Source organism: Chiloscyllium plagiosum, unplaced genomic scaffold (assembly GCF_037043375.1).
Source record: "Chiloscyllium plagiosum isolate Xiang-an unplaced genomic scaffold, Cpla_swu_hap1 HiC_scaffold_35, whole genome shotgun sequence".
In the NCBI taxonomy this organism is placed as follows: Eukaryota; Metazoa; Chordata; class Chondrichthyes; order Orectolobiformes; family Hemiscylliidae; genus Chiloscyllium; species Chiloscyllium plagiosum.
This window is the reverse complement of record NW_028270173.1, coordinates 58,424,198-58,440,030: the sequence shown is the minus strand read 5'-3', so window position 1 is coordinate 58,440,030 and position 15,833 is coordinate 58,424,198. Positions and strand designations below refer to the sequence as shown.

Here is a 15,833-nt window from a genome sequence, read left to right as displayed (position 1 = left end):
CTGTGAAGGAACAGCAGTATATTTTCAAATCAAACTGCTGCAGCCCATGTGCAATAGGTTGACTCACAATAGCATTAGGGAGGGAATTCTAGTATCTTGACCCAGTCACAGTGAAGGAAAGGTGGTATATTTCCATGTCAGGATGGTGAGTGACTTGGACAGGAACTTGCAGGTAGTGGTGTTCCAATGCTTCGGCTGCCCTTGATCTTCTATAGGTCTTTGTGAATTTCTGCAGTGCATCTTATAAATAGGACACACTGCTGTTACTAAGCATTGGTTGTGAAGGGGGTGGATGCTTGTGGATGCAGTGCCAGTTAAGGTTCTTGAGTGTTGCTGGAGCTGCACCCATTCAGGCAACTGGGGAGTATTCCATCACTCTCCTGACTTGTGCTTTGTAGATGGTGGACAGACTTTGGGGAGTCAAGAGGTGAGTTACTCACCATAGTATTCCTAGCTTCTGACCTGCTCTTGTAGCCACTGTGATTATGTGGTGATTAAGAGGAGACCACATTGGGTGCAACAGAGGACATTTGTGGAGGTAGGTACAGTTAAGTGTGGTCTGCTCTGCCTCGGGGAGACAGGACACTAAGTTGCGGATCATTTCAGAGGACATCTCTGGGACACCCACACCAACCAACCCCACCGCCCTGTGGCCAAACATTTCAACTCCCCCCTCCCACTTCACCAAGGATATGCAGGTCGTGGGCCTCCTCCATTGCCAAACCCTAACCACCCACTGCCTGGAGGAAAAACGCCTTGTCTTCCGCCTTGGGACTCTGCAACCACACGGGATTAATGTTATTTCACCAGTTTCCCCATTTCCCCTACCCCCCACCTTATCCCAGTCCCAAGCCTCCAACTTGGTACCGCCCTCTTGACCTGTCCATCGTCTTTCCCATCTCTCCCCTCAACCCTCCTCTCCAACCTATCACCTTCTCTGCCACCTTCATCTATCTATTGCATTCGCAGCTATCTTCCCCCCAGCCCACTACCCCCTCCCATTTATCTCTCAGTCCCGAGGCCCACAAGCCTCATTCCTGATGAAGGGCTTTTGCCCGAAACATCGATTCTCCTGCTCTTCAGATGCTACCTGTCCTGCTTTTCCAGCACCACACTCTCGACTCTAATCACTAACATCTGCAGTCCTCACTTTCTCCTCGCCTTATCTTTTGCTCTGATATGTTGAGCTGTTCCATCATTGAGGACAGTAATATTTGTGGAGCCCCTTCGTCCAGTTTAAATGTCAACCATCAGTCACAACTGATGTCGCAGAATTGCAGAGCTTAGATGTGATCCATTGGTTGTGGGATTGCTTAGCTCTGTCTAACACTTGATGCATATGCTGTTTGACATGCAATGATCCTATTTGGTAACTTCAATCAGAGACACTCCCACATTCTACCTGGCAGTCCTCAGGAAGATCACAGTCTCCCCTCTGTTCACCATACTGGCTGTTGTCCTTGGTTTTTCTCTCTCAGACCTCTCTCTCTCTCTCTCTCCCCCTCTCCGTCTGTCTGTAATTTCGAAGACAAAAAATCTATCCCATTGGCACTAATTGCTCTTGCCCTCGTTTTTGGAGTGTGATCATTTTGCATCTTATTCAGCAATTTCAATTCTGTCCCCACAGTAACCAGGCCACCTGGCCTGTTGCTGGGCAGAGTTTTATAACTTCCATACAAGTTGCTCTTTTGAGGGTATTTTATAGGATCCCCACAGTACATAAACTGGCCAATCAGCCCAACAAGTCCACACCAACCTCCAAAGAGCATCCCACTCAGACCCCTCCTCTACTTCATCCCTGCGACCCTGCATTTCCCAGGGCTAATGCACCTAACCAACACATCCCTGAACACTATGGGTAATTTAGCATGGGCAATCCACCTAACCTGCGCTTCTTTGGACTGTGGGAGAAAACCAGGCAGAAATCCACGCAGACACAGAAAGAATATGCAAACTCCACACAGATAGTCGCCCGAGGCTGGAATCGAAACTGGGTCCCTGGCGCTGTGAGGCAGCAGTGTGAACCACTAAGCCATCATGCCTCCTTTATTTGGAAAGAAATTTTAATGCAGAGTGATCTTACGAAATTTACGTTCACAACAGACTCCTAACTTACATCTTCTCAACTGTAGGAGGAGCGGATTGGAGTGGTCTGGAGGGAAGTTCTCCCAGCTGCTCAGGAGAGGGCAGGTTTGATCATCCTTTCCACATTTTTGCCTGAAGACCCTTTACAATTATGTCTCACTCTCATGTGCTGGGCTCCATGCTCGTGAATGGAGGTGTGCTCATGGAGCTGCCTTCTCCTGTGGTTATCCACAATTCTCAATGAAATGTGGTAGGATGTCAGAGCTTTGTTCTGATCTGTTGGTTGTGGAGCTGTTTAGTTTTGTTTATTACCTGTTACTTTTGGTGTTTAGTCTGCATGTAGCCTTTTGCAGTGCATGTGCTAAGTTCAAACCTTGACTCTGAAGTAACCCCAGTGTTCCTCCTGACCTATCTGTCTACTGGTAATTGTAATCCTGGAATGAGGGCTGTGCTGGGCTGTGAGATTGTGGTGGAATACATTCCTGCTGCTGCTGATGGCTCACTGCACCTCATGGACACCAGTTTAGGAATCTGTCCTTCGCCTACATCTCTTGTAATGAAGAACATAGTGAAGTACTCATTTATTAGTTGAGAGGGGGAATGCTAGTTTTCCATGGAGTCTATATTGAGGTTTTCCCCACCTGCCAATTGGATGGGACATTCCCAGGAATGGTGATGGAGGAAAATGAGAGTTTCCAGATTGATACGATTCAGTGAGTATCACTGCTACTTGACCTGTAGTGTAGCTGTCCTCAGACCTTGGTAAGAGAGACTTTACAGATTACACTGGCCTCAGATCACCTTCATCTTACAATGTCAGGATTCTCCAGGACTCTCTGATTTTCCTCTTATTATGGGATTTTGAAGTGATTGTTCATTATTGTTACTTTTATTTTGATAAATTCCAAAATTAATTAAAATCCCCTTCATAACGTGCAGTAGTTGAGGTGAAGAGCAGAGATGCCTTTAAGGGGAAAGTAGAAAAGCACGTGAGGGAGAAAGGAACAGAAGGATTTGCTGACAGGGGTGAGAGGAAGAGGGTGAGAGGAAGCTTATGTAATATACACACACATACACATGTATGCACACACATACATACTCGTATATAAACTCAAGCATAAACATCAGCGTGGACCAGTTGGGCAAATCACCCATTTCTCACTGTGTTTGTAACTTTCCGTGGGTGGATTTGAACTCTCGATTTCTGTATTGTTAATCCAGCACCATAGTAATTCAGCCTCCATACCTGGTAATATATTCATTGAATTATATTTTAATTCTTTAAAAATTTTACCTGAAGGCTTCAGCCTTTTCCAGAAGCCTGGGGTTAGATTTGATAGTGTTGTCCAGTTGCTATGGCTGATAGCTGTATTTAGGACGTTCAGTATGAGTGAGTGCTTTGTAACTAATATCCCAGGATAGACCAGAACCCTTCAGTCAGCTACAGTGGAGCTTCTGGTGTGGGACTAGCCAAACAAGGTCAAAATCACAGTGAGGTCACCAGACAACCCTTTGGCATCACAGACGCTAACCAACTACCACAGGCCCCCTCAGTTTATAACTGCCTGACCTTGTAGTCCTGAATCCTGCCCTAATAAACCTAAAAAGAATGTGAGAGTTTGCTATAAATAAAAAGCTTAAAACCTGTGAATTAAACAGCATCACCAACCCCTCCTGCCCTGCAGGGAAATCTGGAAAACAAGGGAGAAATTTCAAAATCTCAGTTGAATTAACTGGTCCTAACCAACTTGATTCAAGCTACTCATAAATTTATGGCCCGTTTTACACTCAGCCCAATGGTCTTTTCCAATGCTTTTGTTGTAGCTGGGGTTCTGGTGGAGGAAAGAAAGGAGCCACATTGTCTGCTCTTGGTCACTATCCAGTGTCCCTGCTGGAAACAGAGGGTGTGTGACAATCAAGTGAGGGGAAAGAAGGGATTTGGATTTGATCCCCTCCCATACAGGCAGACTGGCACTTACTGTGGAACACCCCCTTCAGCAAAAGAGGAGAGGGAGTTGGAGGACTTCATGTTTCCTTTTCCTGTTTTACAGAAGGGTTGCACTGTACTACACCAGAGAATACCGAGAAGATAGACACTGCGGATAGATCCTGACCATCACCCAAGGAGCAACTGCACAACTGTGGGAAGACATCCAGTCTCTTAGCAGCGTTGCTCAACACAGAGAAGATTGGGCAGTGAGACTATCATTTGGAAACCGGTCGGGTCAGAGCAGCTTTCTAATCTTGACTCTAATCTCCAGCATCTGCAGTACCCACTTTCGCCAGCTTTGACATATCGTCGGATCTGAACCTGGTCGGTGGTGTGGAGCCTTCCATCAGAACGAAACTTTAAGCAGGTTTGGCTGTGAGTGATCGGTCAGGGTGAGGCTAGGAAGAAGTGTTAGTGGCTCCAAGTGTGGTGAGAGCTTCAATCACTCATCAAGCCTCATGAACAAGTGATTCAGTCCTATAGATGAAAGACTATTCAAGTGTGAGGTGTATGAGGAGGACTCCACAGGCTCATGTAATCCTCTAACACACAAGATTATGTGTAGTACAGCAACATGGAAGAAAAACCATTTAAGTGTGAGGTGTGTGCCAAAGCCTTTGCACAATCATCAACCCTTCTGATGCATCACCGCATTCACACAGGGGAGAAACCATTCCTTTGCGAAGTGTGCAACAAATCATTCGCACAGTCTTCACATCTCCGCTCACACCAACGCATCCATACAGGGGAGAAACCGTACAATTGTGAGATATGCAACAAGTATTTCTCACAGTCATCCCATCTTCGCTCACACCAACGCATTCACACTGGAGAGAAGCCATTCACATGCGAGGTGTGCAATAAATCATTCTCGTTGTCATGGGCTCTCCTTGAACACCAACCTATTCACACAGGGGAGAAACCCTTCACATGTGAGGTGTGTGAGAAATCATTCTCACAGTCCTCTGGCCTTCGTGCACATCAGCGCATCCACACTGGGCTGAAGCCATTTACATGTGAAGTATGTGACAAATCATTCACACGATTCTCGTACCTCCGTGTACACCAACGTATGCACACAGGGCAGAAACTTTTCAAATGCGAGGTATGTGACAAAGCTTTCACACGGTCATCAGGCTTAATGGCCCACCAGAGGCTCCACACAGGTGAGAAACCCTTTAAGTGTGAGGTGTGTGATGAAGCTTTTCCAATATCAGCAAGGCTGCTGAGACACCAGAGGATTCATACAGGGGAGAAACCTTTCAGATGTGAGGTGTGCGGGGCTGCATTCTACCGATCCTCTAATCTCCTCACACATCAGAAAATTCACACGGGGGAGAAACCATTCACGTGCGAGGTGTGTGGCAAATCATTCTCCAGGTCATCTTACCTTCTGGTCCATCAGAGGATCCACACAGGAAAGTAACCCTGTCAATGTGAAGTCTCCACTGAAGCTTCCGTGGCATCATTGAGGATTGACATGAGTGCAATGTTTGTGGACTCATGGTTGGGTCTTGTGATTTCATGGTGCTAGCTGTGTTTTCATCACTGATTGAACAAGTCGATGATCAGTATATCATCAACAGCCCCCATCATGGATCAAGTGATACAGACAGCCCTTAGAACTTTGACTTGAGTTTCAAGCTGCCAAAGGAACCTCTGGCATGGTCTTTGTACTGGGGAAAGGCAAGGAAAATGTTGAGAGCAAGACCAGGAATTGTTCATTATGTTCCTCAATGTGACCAAAGTATTTGAGTCAGTAAATCACAAGGTTGTGTAGACTGTGCTCCGATGATTTGGATGTCAAAGAAAGTTCGGTCCAATCCTGCAAGAACTTCATGATGAAGTGATGTGACTGTAACTGTAATAAGTGTGAGATCTGAAAACAAACATTCAAAATCCACTAGTGTCAAACAAGGCAGTGTGATAGTGCCCATTCTATTTACAGTCTACCTGACAGTGACTATTCACCTCATCAAAGACCCCCTGCCCTGTGCTGTCAGTGTTAAATGTCATTTTGGTGTGAAACTAATTTATCTCAATCCTTTCTGTGCCAAACTGAAACTGAACACCATAGATAAACGTGATCACCAGTTTGCAGGTAATTACAGTGTTGTTATTGACACTGTAACAGATTTGTGATCGCTTAAATTCTTGCAATTTGTATAACTTGTACAACTAAGGTTCGGTGTCATTTCTGACCATCGGAGTTGGGAGCCAGACTAAAGATTTTAAAGAAATTATTTTCCATAAGACCATAAGACATAGGAGTGGAAGTAAGGCCATTCAGCCCATCGAGTCCACTCCGCCATTTAATCATGGCCGATGGGCATTTCAACTCCACTTACCTGCATTCTCCCCGTAGCCCTTAATTCCTTGTGACATCAAGAATTTATCAATTTCTGCCTTGAAGACATTTGGCGTCCCGGCCTCCACTGCACTCCGCGGCAATGAATTCCACAGGCCCACCACTCTCTGGCTGAAGAAATGTCTCCGCATTTCTGTTCTGAATTGACCCCCTCTAATTCTATGGCTGTGCCCACAGGTCCTAGTCTCCTCGCCTAACGGAAACAATTTCTTAGTGTACACCCTTTCCAAGCCATGTATTATCTTGTAAGTTTCTATTAGATCTGCCATTAACCTTCTAAACTCCAATGAGTACAATCCCAGGATCCTCAGCCGTTCCTCGTATGTTAGACCTACCATTCCAGGGATCATCCATGTGAATCTCCACTGGACACGCTCCAGTGCCAGTATGTCCCTCCTGAGGTGTGGGGCCCAAAACTGAACACAGTACTCCAAACGGGGCCTAACCAGAGCTTTATAAAGTCTCAGTAGCACAACGGTGCTTTTATATTCCAACCCTCTTGCGATAAATGACAACATTGCATTCGCTTTCTTAATCACGGATTCAACCTGCATGTTTACCTTTAGAGAATCCTCGACTAGCACTCCCAGATCCCTTTGTACTTTGGTTTTATGAATTTTCTCACTGTTTAGAAAGTAGTCCATGCTTGTATTTTTTCCAAAGTGCAAGACCTCGCATTTGCTCACATTGAACTTCATCAGCCATTTCCTGGACCACTCCTCCAAACTGTCTAGATCCTTCCGCAGCCTCCCCACTTCCTCAGTACTACCTGCCTGTCCACCTAACTTCGTATCATCGGCAAACTTCGCTAGAATGCCCCCAGTCCCTTCATCCAGATCATTAATATATAACGTGAACAGCTGCAGCCCCAACACTGAACCCTATGTCACCGGCTGCCATTCCGAAAAAGAACCTCTTATCCCAACTCTCTACCTTCTGTCAGACAGCCAATCCTCAATCCATGCCAGTAGCTCACCTCGAACACCATGGGCCCTCACCTTACTCAGCAGCCTCCCATGTGGCACCTTATCAAAGGCCTTTTGGAAGTCTAGATAGACCAAATCCACTGGGTTTCCCTGGTCTAACCTATTTGTCACCTCTTCAAAGAATTCTAACAGGTTTGTCAGGCATGACTTCCCCTTACTAAATCCATGTTGACTTGTTCTAATTCGACCCTGCTCTTCCAAGAATTTAGAAACCTCATCCTTAACGATGGATTCTAAAATTTTACCAACAACCGAGGTTAGGCTAATTGGCCTATAATTTTCCATCTTTTGTCTTGATCCTTTCTTGAACAAGGGCATTACAACAGTGATCTTCCAATCATCTGGGACTTTCCCTGACTCCAGTGACTTTTGTAAGATCTCAACAAACGCCTCCGCTATTTCCTCAGCCACCTCCCTCAGAACTCTAGGATGTAGCCCATCGGGGCCAGGAGATTTGTCAATTTTAAGAACTTTTAGCTTTTCTAGCACTATCTCTTTTGTAATGGCAACCATACTCAACTCAGCCCCCTGACTCCCTTTAATTGTTGGGATATTAATAATGTTTTCCACTGTGAAGATTGACACAAAATACTTATTAAGTTCTCCTGCTATTTCCTTATCTCCCATCACTAGGCTTCCAGCATCAGTTTAAAGTGGCCCAATGTCTACTTTTGCCTGTCGTTTGTTTCTTATGTATTGAAAGAAACTTTTACTATTACTTCTAATATTACTGGCTAGCGTACCTTCATATTTGATCCTCTCCTTCCTTATTTCTCTCTTCGTTATCTTCTGTTTGTTTTTGTAGCCTTTCTAAGCTTCTGATTTCCCAGTGCTCTTGGCCACTTTATTTGATCCCTCTTTTTCTTTGATACATTTCCTGACTTCCTTTGTCAGCCATGGCTGTCTAATCCCTCCCCGGATAATCTTTCTTTTCTTGGGGATGAACCTCTGTACTGTTTCCTCAATTATACCCACAAACTCCTGCCATTTTTACTCTACTGTCTTCCCTGCTAGGCTCTGCTTCCAGTCAATGTTCGTCAGTTCCTCTCTCATGCCCTCGTAATTACCTTTATTTAACCGTAACACCATTACATCCGATTTTGCCTTCTCACTTTCAAACTGCAGACTGAACTCTACCATATTATGATCGCTGCTACCTAAGTATTCTCTTACTTTAAGATCTTTTATAAAGCCTGGTTCATTACATAGCACTGGGTCCAAAATAGCCTGCTCCCTTGTGGACTCCATGACAAACTGTTCCAAAAAGCCATCCTGTAAGCATTCCAAGAATTCCCTTTCTTTGGATCCACTGGCTACATTATTTACCCAGTCCACCTGCATATTGAAGTCCCCCATGATCACCGTGACCTTGCCTTTCTGACATGCCTTTTCTATTTCTCGGTACATGTTGCGCCTCTGGTCCTGACCACTGTTAGGAGGTCTGTACATAACTCCCATTATGGTTTTTTTGTCTTTGTGGTTCCTCAATTCCACCCACACAGACTCCACATCATCCGACGCTATGTCGTTCAGTGCCATAGATTTAATTATGTTCTTAACTAACAAGGCCACCCCGCCCCCTCTGCCCACCTCCCTGTCTTTTCGATAAGTTGTAAATCCTTGAATGTTTAACTGCCGGTCCTGAACCCCCTGCAGCCATGTCTCTGTGATGCCTACCACATCATAATCATTCACGATAATCTGTGCTGTTAGTTCATCTACTTTGTCACGAATGCTACGAGCATTCAGGTAAAGTGCCTTAATGCTAACTTTCTTATCATTAGAGATATTGGAAGTCATAAGATGTCCTAAGTTATCCTTCCTTTTTGTTGCATTCCTAGTCTGCCTCAAGCTTAAATCCACCTGCATACATGCTATCCTCCTGCTTATCTTTCCATTTAACTCCATACTCCCTGTCGCTTTCACTTTCCCTTCCCCCCAACTCAGAAGTTTAAAGTCCTACTGACCACCCTATTTATCCTCTTCACCAGAACATTGGTACCAGATCGGTTCAGGTGGAGACTGTCCCAACAGTACAGATCCCCCCGGTTCCAAAATTGATGCCAATGCCCCATGAAGTGGAATCCCTCTTTCCCACACCAATCCCTTAGTCACGTGTTTACTTCCCTAATTTTTTTATCCCTATGCCAATTGGCACGTGGCTCGGGCAGTAATCCGGAGATTATGAGCCTTGGACCTGTACTTCAATTTCCTTCCTAGTGCTTAATAATCCCCAAACAGGTCCTCCACCCTAGCTTTGCCTATGTTGTTCGTCCCAACGTGGATCACAACAACTGGATCCTCCCCCTCCTGCTCCAATATCCTTTCAAGCCGGTCAGAGATGTTCCGCACCCTGGCACCGGGCAGGCAACACACCTTGCGAGACTCCCGATCCGGCTTGCTTAGGATATTATCTGTCCCCCTAATTATAGAATCCCCTATAACAACTACTTGTCTTTTTGCTCCCCCCTCTTGAATGGCCTTCTGCACCATGGTGCTGTGGTCAGCTGGCTCATCCTGTCCAGAGCCTTTTCCTCATCCGTACAGGGAGCAAGAATCTCATACCTGTTGGACAAGGTCAAGGGCTGAGGCTCCTGCACTCCTGAACTCCGGTTCCCCCTACCTGCCTCACTTACAGTCACACTCTGATGTCCCTGATCACTAACTGAATGTGAATTACTTAATCTCCCAGGTGTGACTGCCTCCTGAAACAAAGTGTCCAGGTAACTCTCCCCCTCCCGGATGTGCCGCAGTGTTTGAAGCTCAGATTCCAGATCATCAACTCTGATCCAGAGTTCTTCCAGCAACCAACACTTGCTGCAGATGTGGTCACTGCCATTCACAATGGGATCAGCCAGCTCCCACATCATTACTTTCTGTAATATTCTCAGAGAGTTTCACCCGATGTGTGTGTGTTGGTAAAGTGAGCCAGTTCTCAGGAATAGATGTGAAGTAAAATTGGACCCTGCTTCAGTTGGGGATGTGAATTATAGATATATCCTCTTCAGATGACAGGTATTTGATGAATACCATGGGGAATTTTGTACCCTCCTCTCTGGGTGGACTATCCTGGAGGTAGTGGCGATGAGTCCTTACAGACCTGTGTTCCCTCAGACCGTCAATCTTGATGGTACGTTCATTTTACACTCTTCCAAGATTCATTTCATGTTCTGGGAAAGATCTTGACTTAGTTTCAAATGCTTTTGTTATTTTCAATGATTGAGGGTTTGATTTAAGATGAATGTTGTATTGCTTAATGTTCTGTTTCAGTCTTCTATACAAATTTACAACTCACAATAATTAACTTCTATCTTAATCTGAACTACTTGATTAGTCAGCCTGATGTGTCCCTATTCATAGAAACACTGAGGATCCTACTGTAAAAGTCCTGTCCAGAATATATTGCTTAGTGTCACTGTGGCCTTTTCCATCAATTGGTTTAAAATTTCCAATTCACAGGAAGCAGAAAGACGTGTGCATTTATATTGAAAACAACAAATGCTGGTGGAGATCAGAGCGGTCAGGCAGCATCCATGGAGACAGACAGCAAGCTAATGTTTCAAGTCTAGATGACTCTTCATCAGAGCTGATGTGAAGTGTAGAGTAGTATGCAGTAGTTTGGAGAGCTGGGGAGGGGGGCTGTTGGAGTGTAGTGTGCCGGTGGAGAAAATAGTGCAGATTAAGTGATCGGAATGTGAGAATGATAGAACGATGGTGTGTCTAACAACCAGACTGGAAAGGTCAGACAGTCCCACTGGGGTGAGGGGAGGGGAGAGAGGACATGGTGACAGAGAATGTAACGAGTAAAGCGAAAAGAAAGGGAAGAAATGGGAATTGGTTCACAATGTGAAGGGGTTGAACTCAATATTATGTCCAGAAGGCTGTAAAATATCACCTTTATTATTAGGCACCTGAAACCAATGTACTCAAGACCAGATAATCTGTTTTTTGTGACTTTGATAGTGGAATCAAAACATCAAAGGATTGTCCCCTCCTTTTTCACTGTATTGTGTCATGATATTTTTAGCATGCATTTGATCATTGTTCTGACATTGCAACACTCACTCAGCACTGCAAAGGCTCCAATAACACTCAAGAAGCTTCTCATTATCACAACAATTCAGCCCACTTGTATTGGCACCACAAACATTCACTCCCTTCTACCACAAACACTCAGTAACAACAGTGTGTACTGTCTACAAGATGCACTGCAGAAACTCACCAATGATCCTTAACAGCATCTTCCAAATCCAGATCCACTTTGATCTACAAGGATAAGGGCAGCAGATACATTGGAACAGCACCACCTGCAAGTTTCCCTCCAAACCATTCACCATCCTGACATGTAAATAATTCACATTACTCGAGTGCCACTGGGTCAAAACCTGGAACCTCCTCACTAACAGCATTGTGGGTCTGCCTTCAGGACATGCACTGCAGTGGTTCAAGAAGGCAGCTCACTACCAGCTTCAAAGGCAATGAAAAATGGGCAATAAATTTTGGCCCAGATGTGGAATTTTAACAAGACCCACTTAGAAATACTCCCAGTTCTCACTGATCTACATTGTCCCCTGGTCAAAATTCACATTTTTGTTATTGAATCCCTTGAAGACCTTACCATATCTATTAGGCAATTCAATTCCCAAACCTGGAGATACATTTATTGAAATGTCTTTTAATGCATTCTTTAAAAGTTTTTACCTGAAAGCCTTGGCCTTTCCCAAAAGCATAGAGTCATAGAATCATAGAGATGTACAGCATGGAAACAGACCCTTCGATCCAACCCGTCCATGTCGACCAGATATTCCAACCCAATCTAGTCCCACCTGCTAGCACCCGGCCCATATCCCTCCAAACTCTTTCCTATTCATATACCCATCCAAATGCCTCTTAAATGTTGTAATTGTACCAGCCTCCACCATATTTGGGCGGCACGGTGGCACAGTGGTTAGCACTGCTGCCTCACAGCGCCAGAGACCCGGGTTCAGTTCCCGCCTCAGGCGACTGACTGTGTGGAGTTTGCACATTCTCCCCGTGTCTGCGTGGGTTTCCTCCGGGTGCTCCGGTTTCCTCCCACAGTTCCAAAGATGTGCAGGTCAGGTGAATTGGCCATGCTAAATTGTCCGTAGTGTTAGGTAAGGGGTAAATGTAGGGGTATGGGTGGTTTGCGCTTCGGCGGGTCGGTGTGGACTTGTTGGGCCGAAGGGCCTGTTTCCACACTGTAAAGTAATCTAATCTAATCTAATCATATCCTCTGGCAGCTCATTCCATACACGTACCACCCTCTGCGTGAAAAAGTTGCCCCTTGGTGATTTGATTGTTTTGCTCCATTCTGTTGCTGACAGTTGAATTTGGGATGTGCAGTCTGAGGGAGTGCAGCATATCTAATTTCCCAGGAGAAACAAGAACTCTTCATTCAGTTACCCTGAAGCAATATTTACCTGCCCAGTGTGTTCTCCTCAAATGATTTTGGAATACAATGGGAGAAATTTGAAAATCTCCAGCAAATTTACATTCCTTTTTTTTATATTAATCACAATTTCTAAAGAGTAAAATGGTCTTCAGCACAACACGAATAGTGAATAGACAGCACATTATACACTTTACCTGACAATCTTTTCCATTGCCTTAACAGTGCCTGGAAAGATGGGGGTCTGTATGGAGAAAGAGATGGGAACCACATTGTCTACTCCTGCTCATGACTGTAAAGACCGCATTTTAAAAAAATTTGAATTGTGGACTAAGTATTTTGTACAGAAGACTGTATTTGTATCATTGTGGATTCCAACATTCACAATAGGTATCAAATTACTTCCAAAACATGCAGCCATCATTGTAAATGGTTTAAAACAATTCTTTCTCATTTCAGTCTACAGTTTTAGAAGGTACAAGAAATATAATAGACACATTACTGGAACGGTGTTTACACTTACTTTATTCAAGCAGAGGAGATGTTGAGACTCCAGCATTGTGGGTATTGTCATGACTCAGCACACTGGAAATTAAGGCCCACTATTCCCATAGTCATCACAGAATTAGAATGTTTAGAAAGTATGCAAGTTTTCTCCAATTTATCTAATTTTCAGACTCCAATTGACAGAAAACAGATCAAGTTTAACACAAATTACTATTTAATGCAACTAATTAGTCTAGGTGCAGGTATGAACCATTCGCAAAGATCTCTATGAACTAAAGTGCTAATCCCCTTATATATACACCCCATTACAGATACTCAGACAGACAGACAGGAAAGAAATCATGGGTGCTATGGGCAGTGGAAAACTGGGAAGTCAGTTTATTGTCCTTCTCCATAGGATCTGCAGAGATGGTTCTGGTGCTGCTCAGAACGCTGCTTCTAGGCCTTCCCTTTCATTGCTTTGACTTGTTTTCAAGAGGCAAGGGGTAGCTGGTTCTCTTATTGTCTAAAGTTTTAGCTTCCAGAAACTACTGAAGGAAAGAGAACCTTTTTTTTCCAGACTTAAATTCATCCAGAGAGAGAGAAACAGACAGAGAGACCCCATCTACCAACCCTTAAAATAAGGAGCAGGAAGTGACTTCACCACAGGAAATTGCTTCGCCACAGGAAATGACATCACTAACCCAAAGAAACCCAAACATACAAATAGAAAGCAGGAATTATCAGCAGAGTTGCACCTGAGGCCCGCTGAAGATGTTATCGAGTAGGGTGACAAAATGTCTGGAAATGAACCTTCCAGCTTAGCGAGCAAACCTACATCCAGCAGTAGTCAGTGTGGCCTGACTAAAGTCTTATAAAGCTGCAACATGACATCCTGACTCTTGTTCTCAATTCCCCGACCATTAAAGGCAAGCATGCCAAACCCTTTTTTTCTAACCACCCTATCTTCTTGAGTGGTCACTTTCAGGGAGCTATGTACTTGAACTTCTGGACATAAATGCTATTCAGGGCCCTGCCATTAACTCTATACTTTTCCTTAACATTTGATTTTCTAAAATGCAACTCTTTACACTTACCCAGATTAAACTCTATCTGCCATTTCTCTGCCTATATCTGCAGCTGATCTATATCCCACTCTATCCTTTGACAGCCTTCTATACTCCACAACTCCACTGATCATTGTACCATATGCAAATTTACAACTCCACCCATCTACATTTTCATCCAAGTCATTTACATATATCACAAACAGGGGAGGTTCCAGTATGGAACACCAGTGGTCACGGATCTCCAGCCTAAGAAACACCTTTCCACCATACCCTCTGTCTCCTATGGGCAAGCCAATTCTGAATCTGTGCTGCCAAGTCACCGTGGATTCCATGTATCTTAATCTTCTGGATGAGCCTACCATGAGGGACCTGGACAACATCCACTGCTCTAACTTCAATCATCTTTGTAATCTCCTTGAAAAAATAAAAATAAAATGAAGACACTTGCTCTTTACAGTGTATTCAGAGCAAACTTACCCAGAGACCAGATATTGATTTTTTTTTTAAATTAAAACTAGTTGTGAAGGCCAGGAGTCATCAGAATGACAACTCTGATTGGCGCCTGGACAGAGAATGCACGGTCAGAGAATCTCTGGAGTCAGCATCTCTCATTCTACACACTGCAGTGAAATAACTCAAAACTGAAAGATGGCTGGCTATTCTCTCCCACCTTTTGCTATAGACTGGAAGACTAAATAATTAATATGTTGGCCACCTCACCCAGTATCTTCAGCAAAGAACTGAAAACTTGGATACGAGGACTGTAGATCAGAAGGACTTGAACAAAGCAAAAGGGATACTTAATTGAATGCTCTGGACTAGTGCTACTGAACTGTGTTTCCCTAATATTTCCCTCCACCCATGACATCCATTGCTATTATTTCCATCAGTCTGCATGTATTTATTGGGGACGAAGCCTGTCCATATCCTCTGCAGCCTCTTGCTTCCTAAACACTACCTGTCCCTCCACCTATCTTTGTGTTTATCTGCAAACCTAGCAATAATGCACTTGGTTCCTTCATCCAGAAGGATCATTTCCCTCTAATTACCTGATCAATTTGTTTAATCATCTTAAACAACTCAATTAAATCATCTCTTAATTTTCTACATTCAAGGCAATCCAAACCCAGTCTGTTAAATCTGTCATCATAATTTAATCAGTTTATCTGTGGAAATGATGTATATCTCTTGGTTCTATGATCGGTCAATAAGCACACCTATAAATGACTTTTTGTCTAACGTACATACAATCATTTATTGTATGTTACAGCGCTGGGTTGGCAGACTCTGATTTGCCCAGAAGTATGAAAACTTCTTGGCAATCAAAAGAATCCAACAACCTTACAGAGTTTGCATAAGGTTTACATACATTAATCATCATCAGACATGGAGCATGATCGCATAGTAACAACCAATCAATGTATGATATCACTTCATG

The 15,833-nt window shown here is 44.0% G+C and overlaps 1 protein-coding gene across 2 annotated transcripts; it reads left to right on the top strand.

Moving 5' to 3' along the window:
- Nucleotides 1-2,143: 2,143 nt before the first annotated feature.
- Nucleotides 2,144-14,838, top strand: LOC122541625 (uncharacterized). Of its 2 annotated transcripts, XR_006309629.2 has the most exons (3): nt 2,144-2,335; nt 4,137-6,176; nt 13,065-14,838. XR_006309629.2 is itself a non-coding variant. In XM_087978771.1 (2 exons), the coding sequence occupies exon 2, from the start codon at nt 4,650-4,652 to the stop codon at nt 5,499-5,501; it is 852 nt and encodes a 283-aa protein (XP_087834897.1). In that variant the 5' UTR covers nt 2,144-2,335; nt 4,137-4,649; the 3' UTR covers nt 5,502-14,838. The 2 variants fall into 2 exon arrangements, 1 of the variants encoding a protein (XP_087834897.1); XM_087978771.1 differs by having other exon boundaries at nt 4,137-14,838.
- The last annotated feature ends 995 nt before the right edge of the window (nt 14,839-15,833 follow it).

Excerpts from the sequence above, each read along its gene's own strand:
- LOC122541625 (XM_087978771.1), top strand. The coding sequence starts at position 4,650 with ATGGAAGAAAAACCATTTAAGTGTGAGGTGTGTGCCAAAGCCTTTGCA.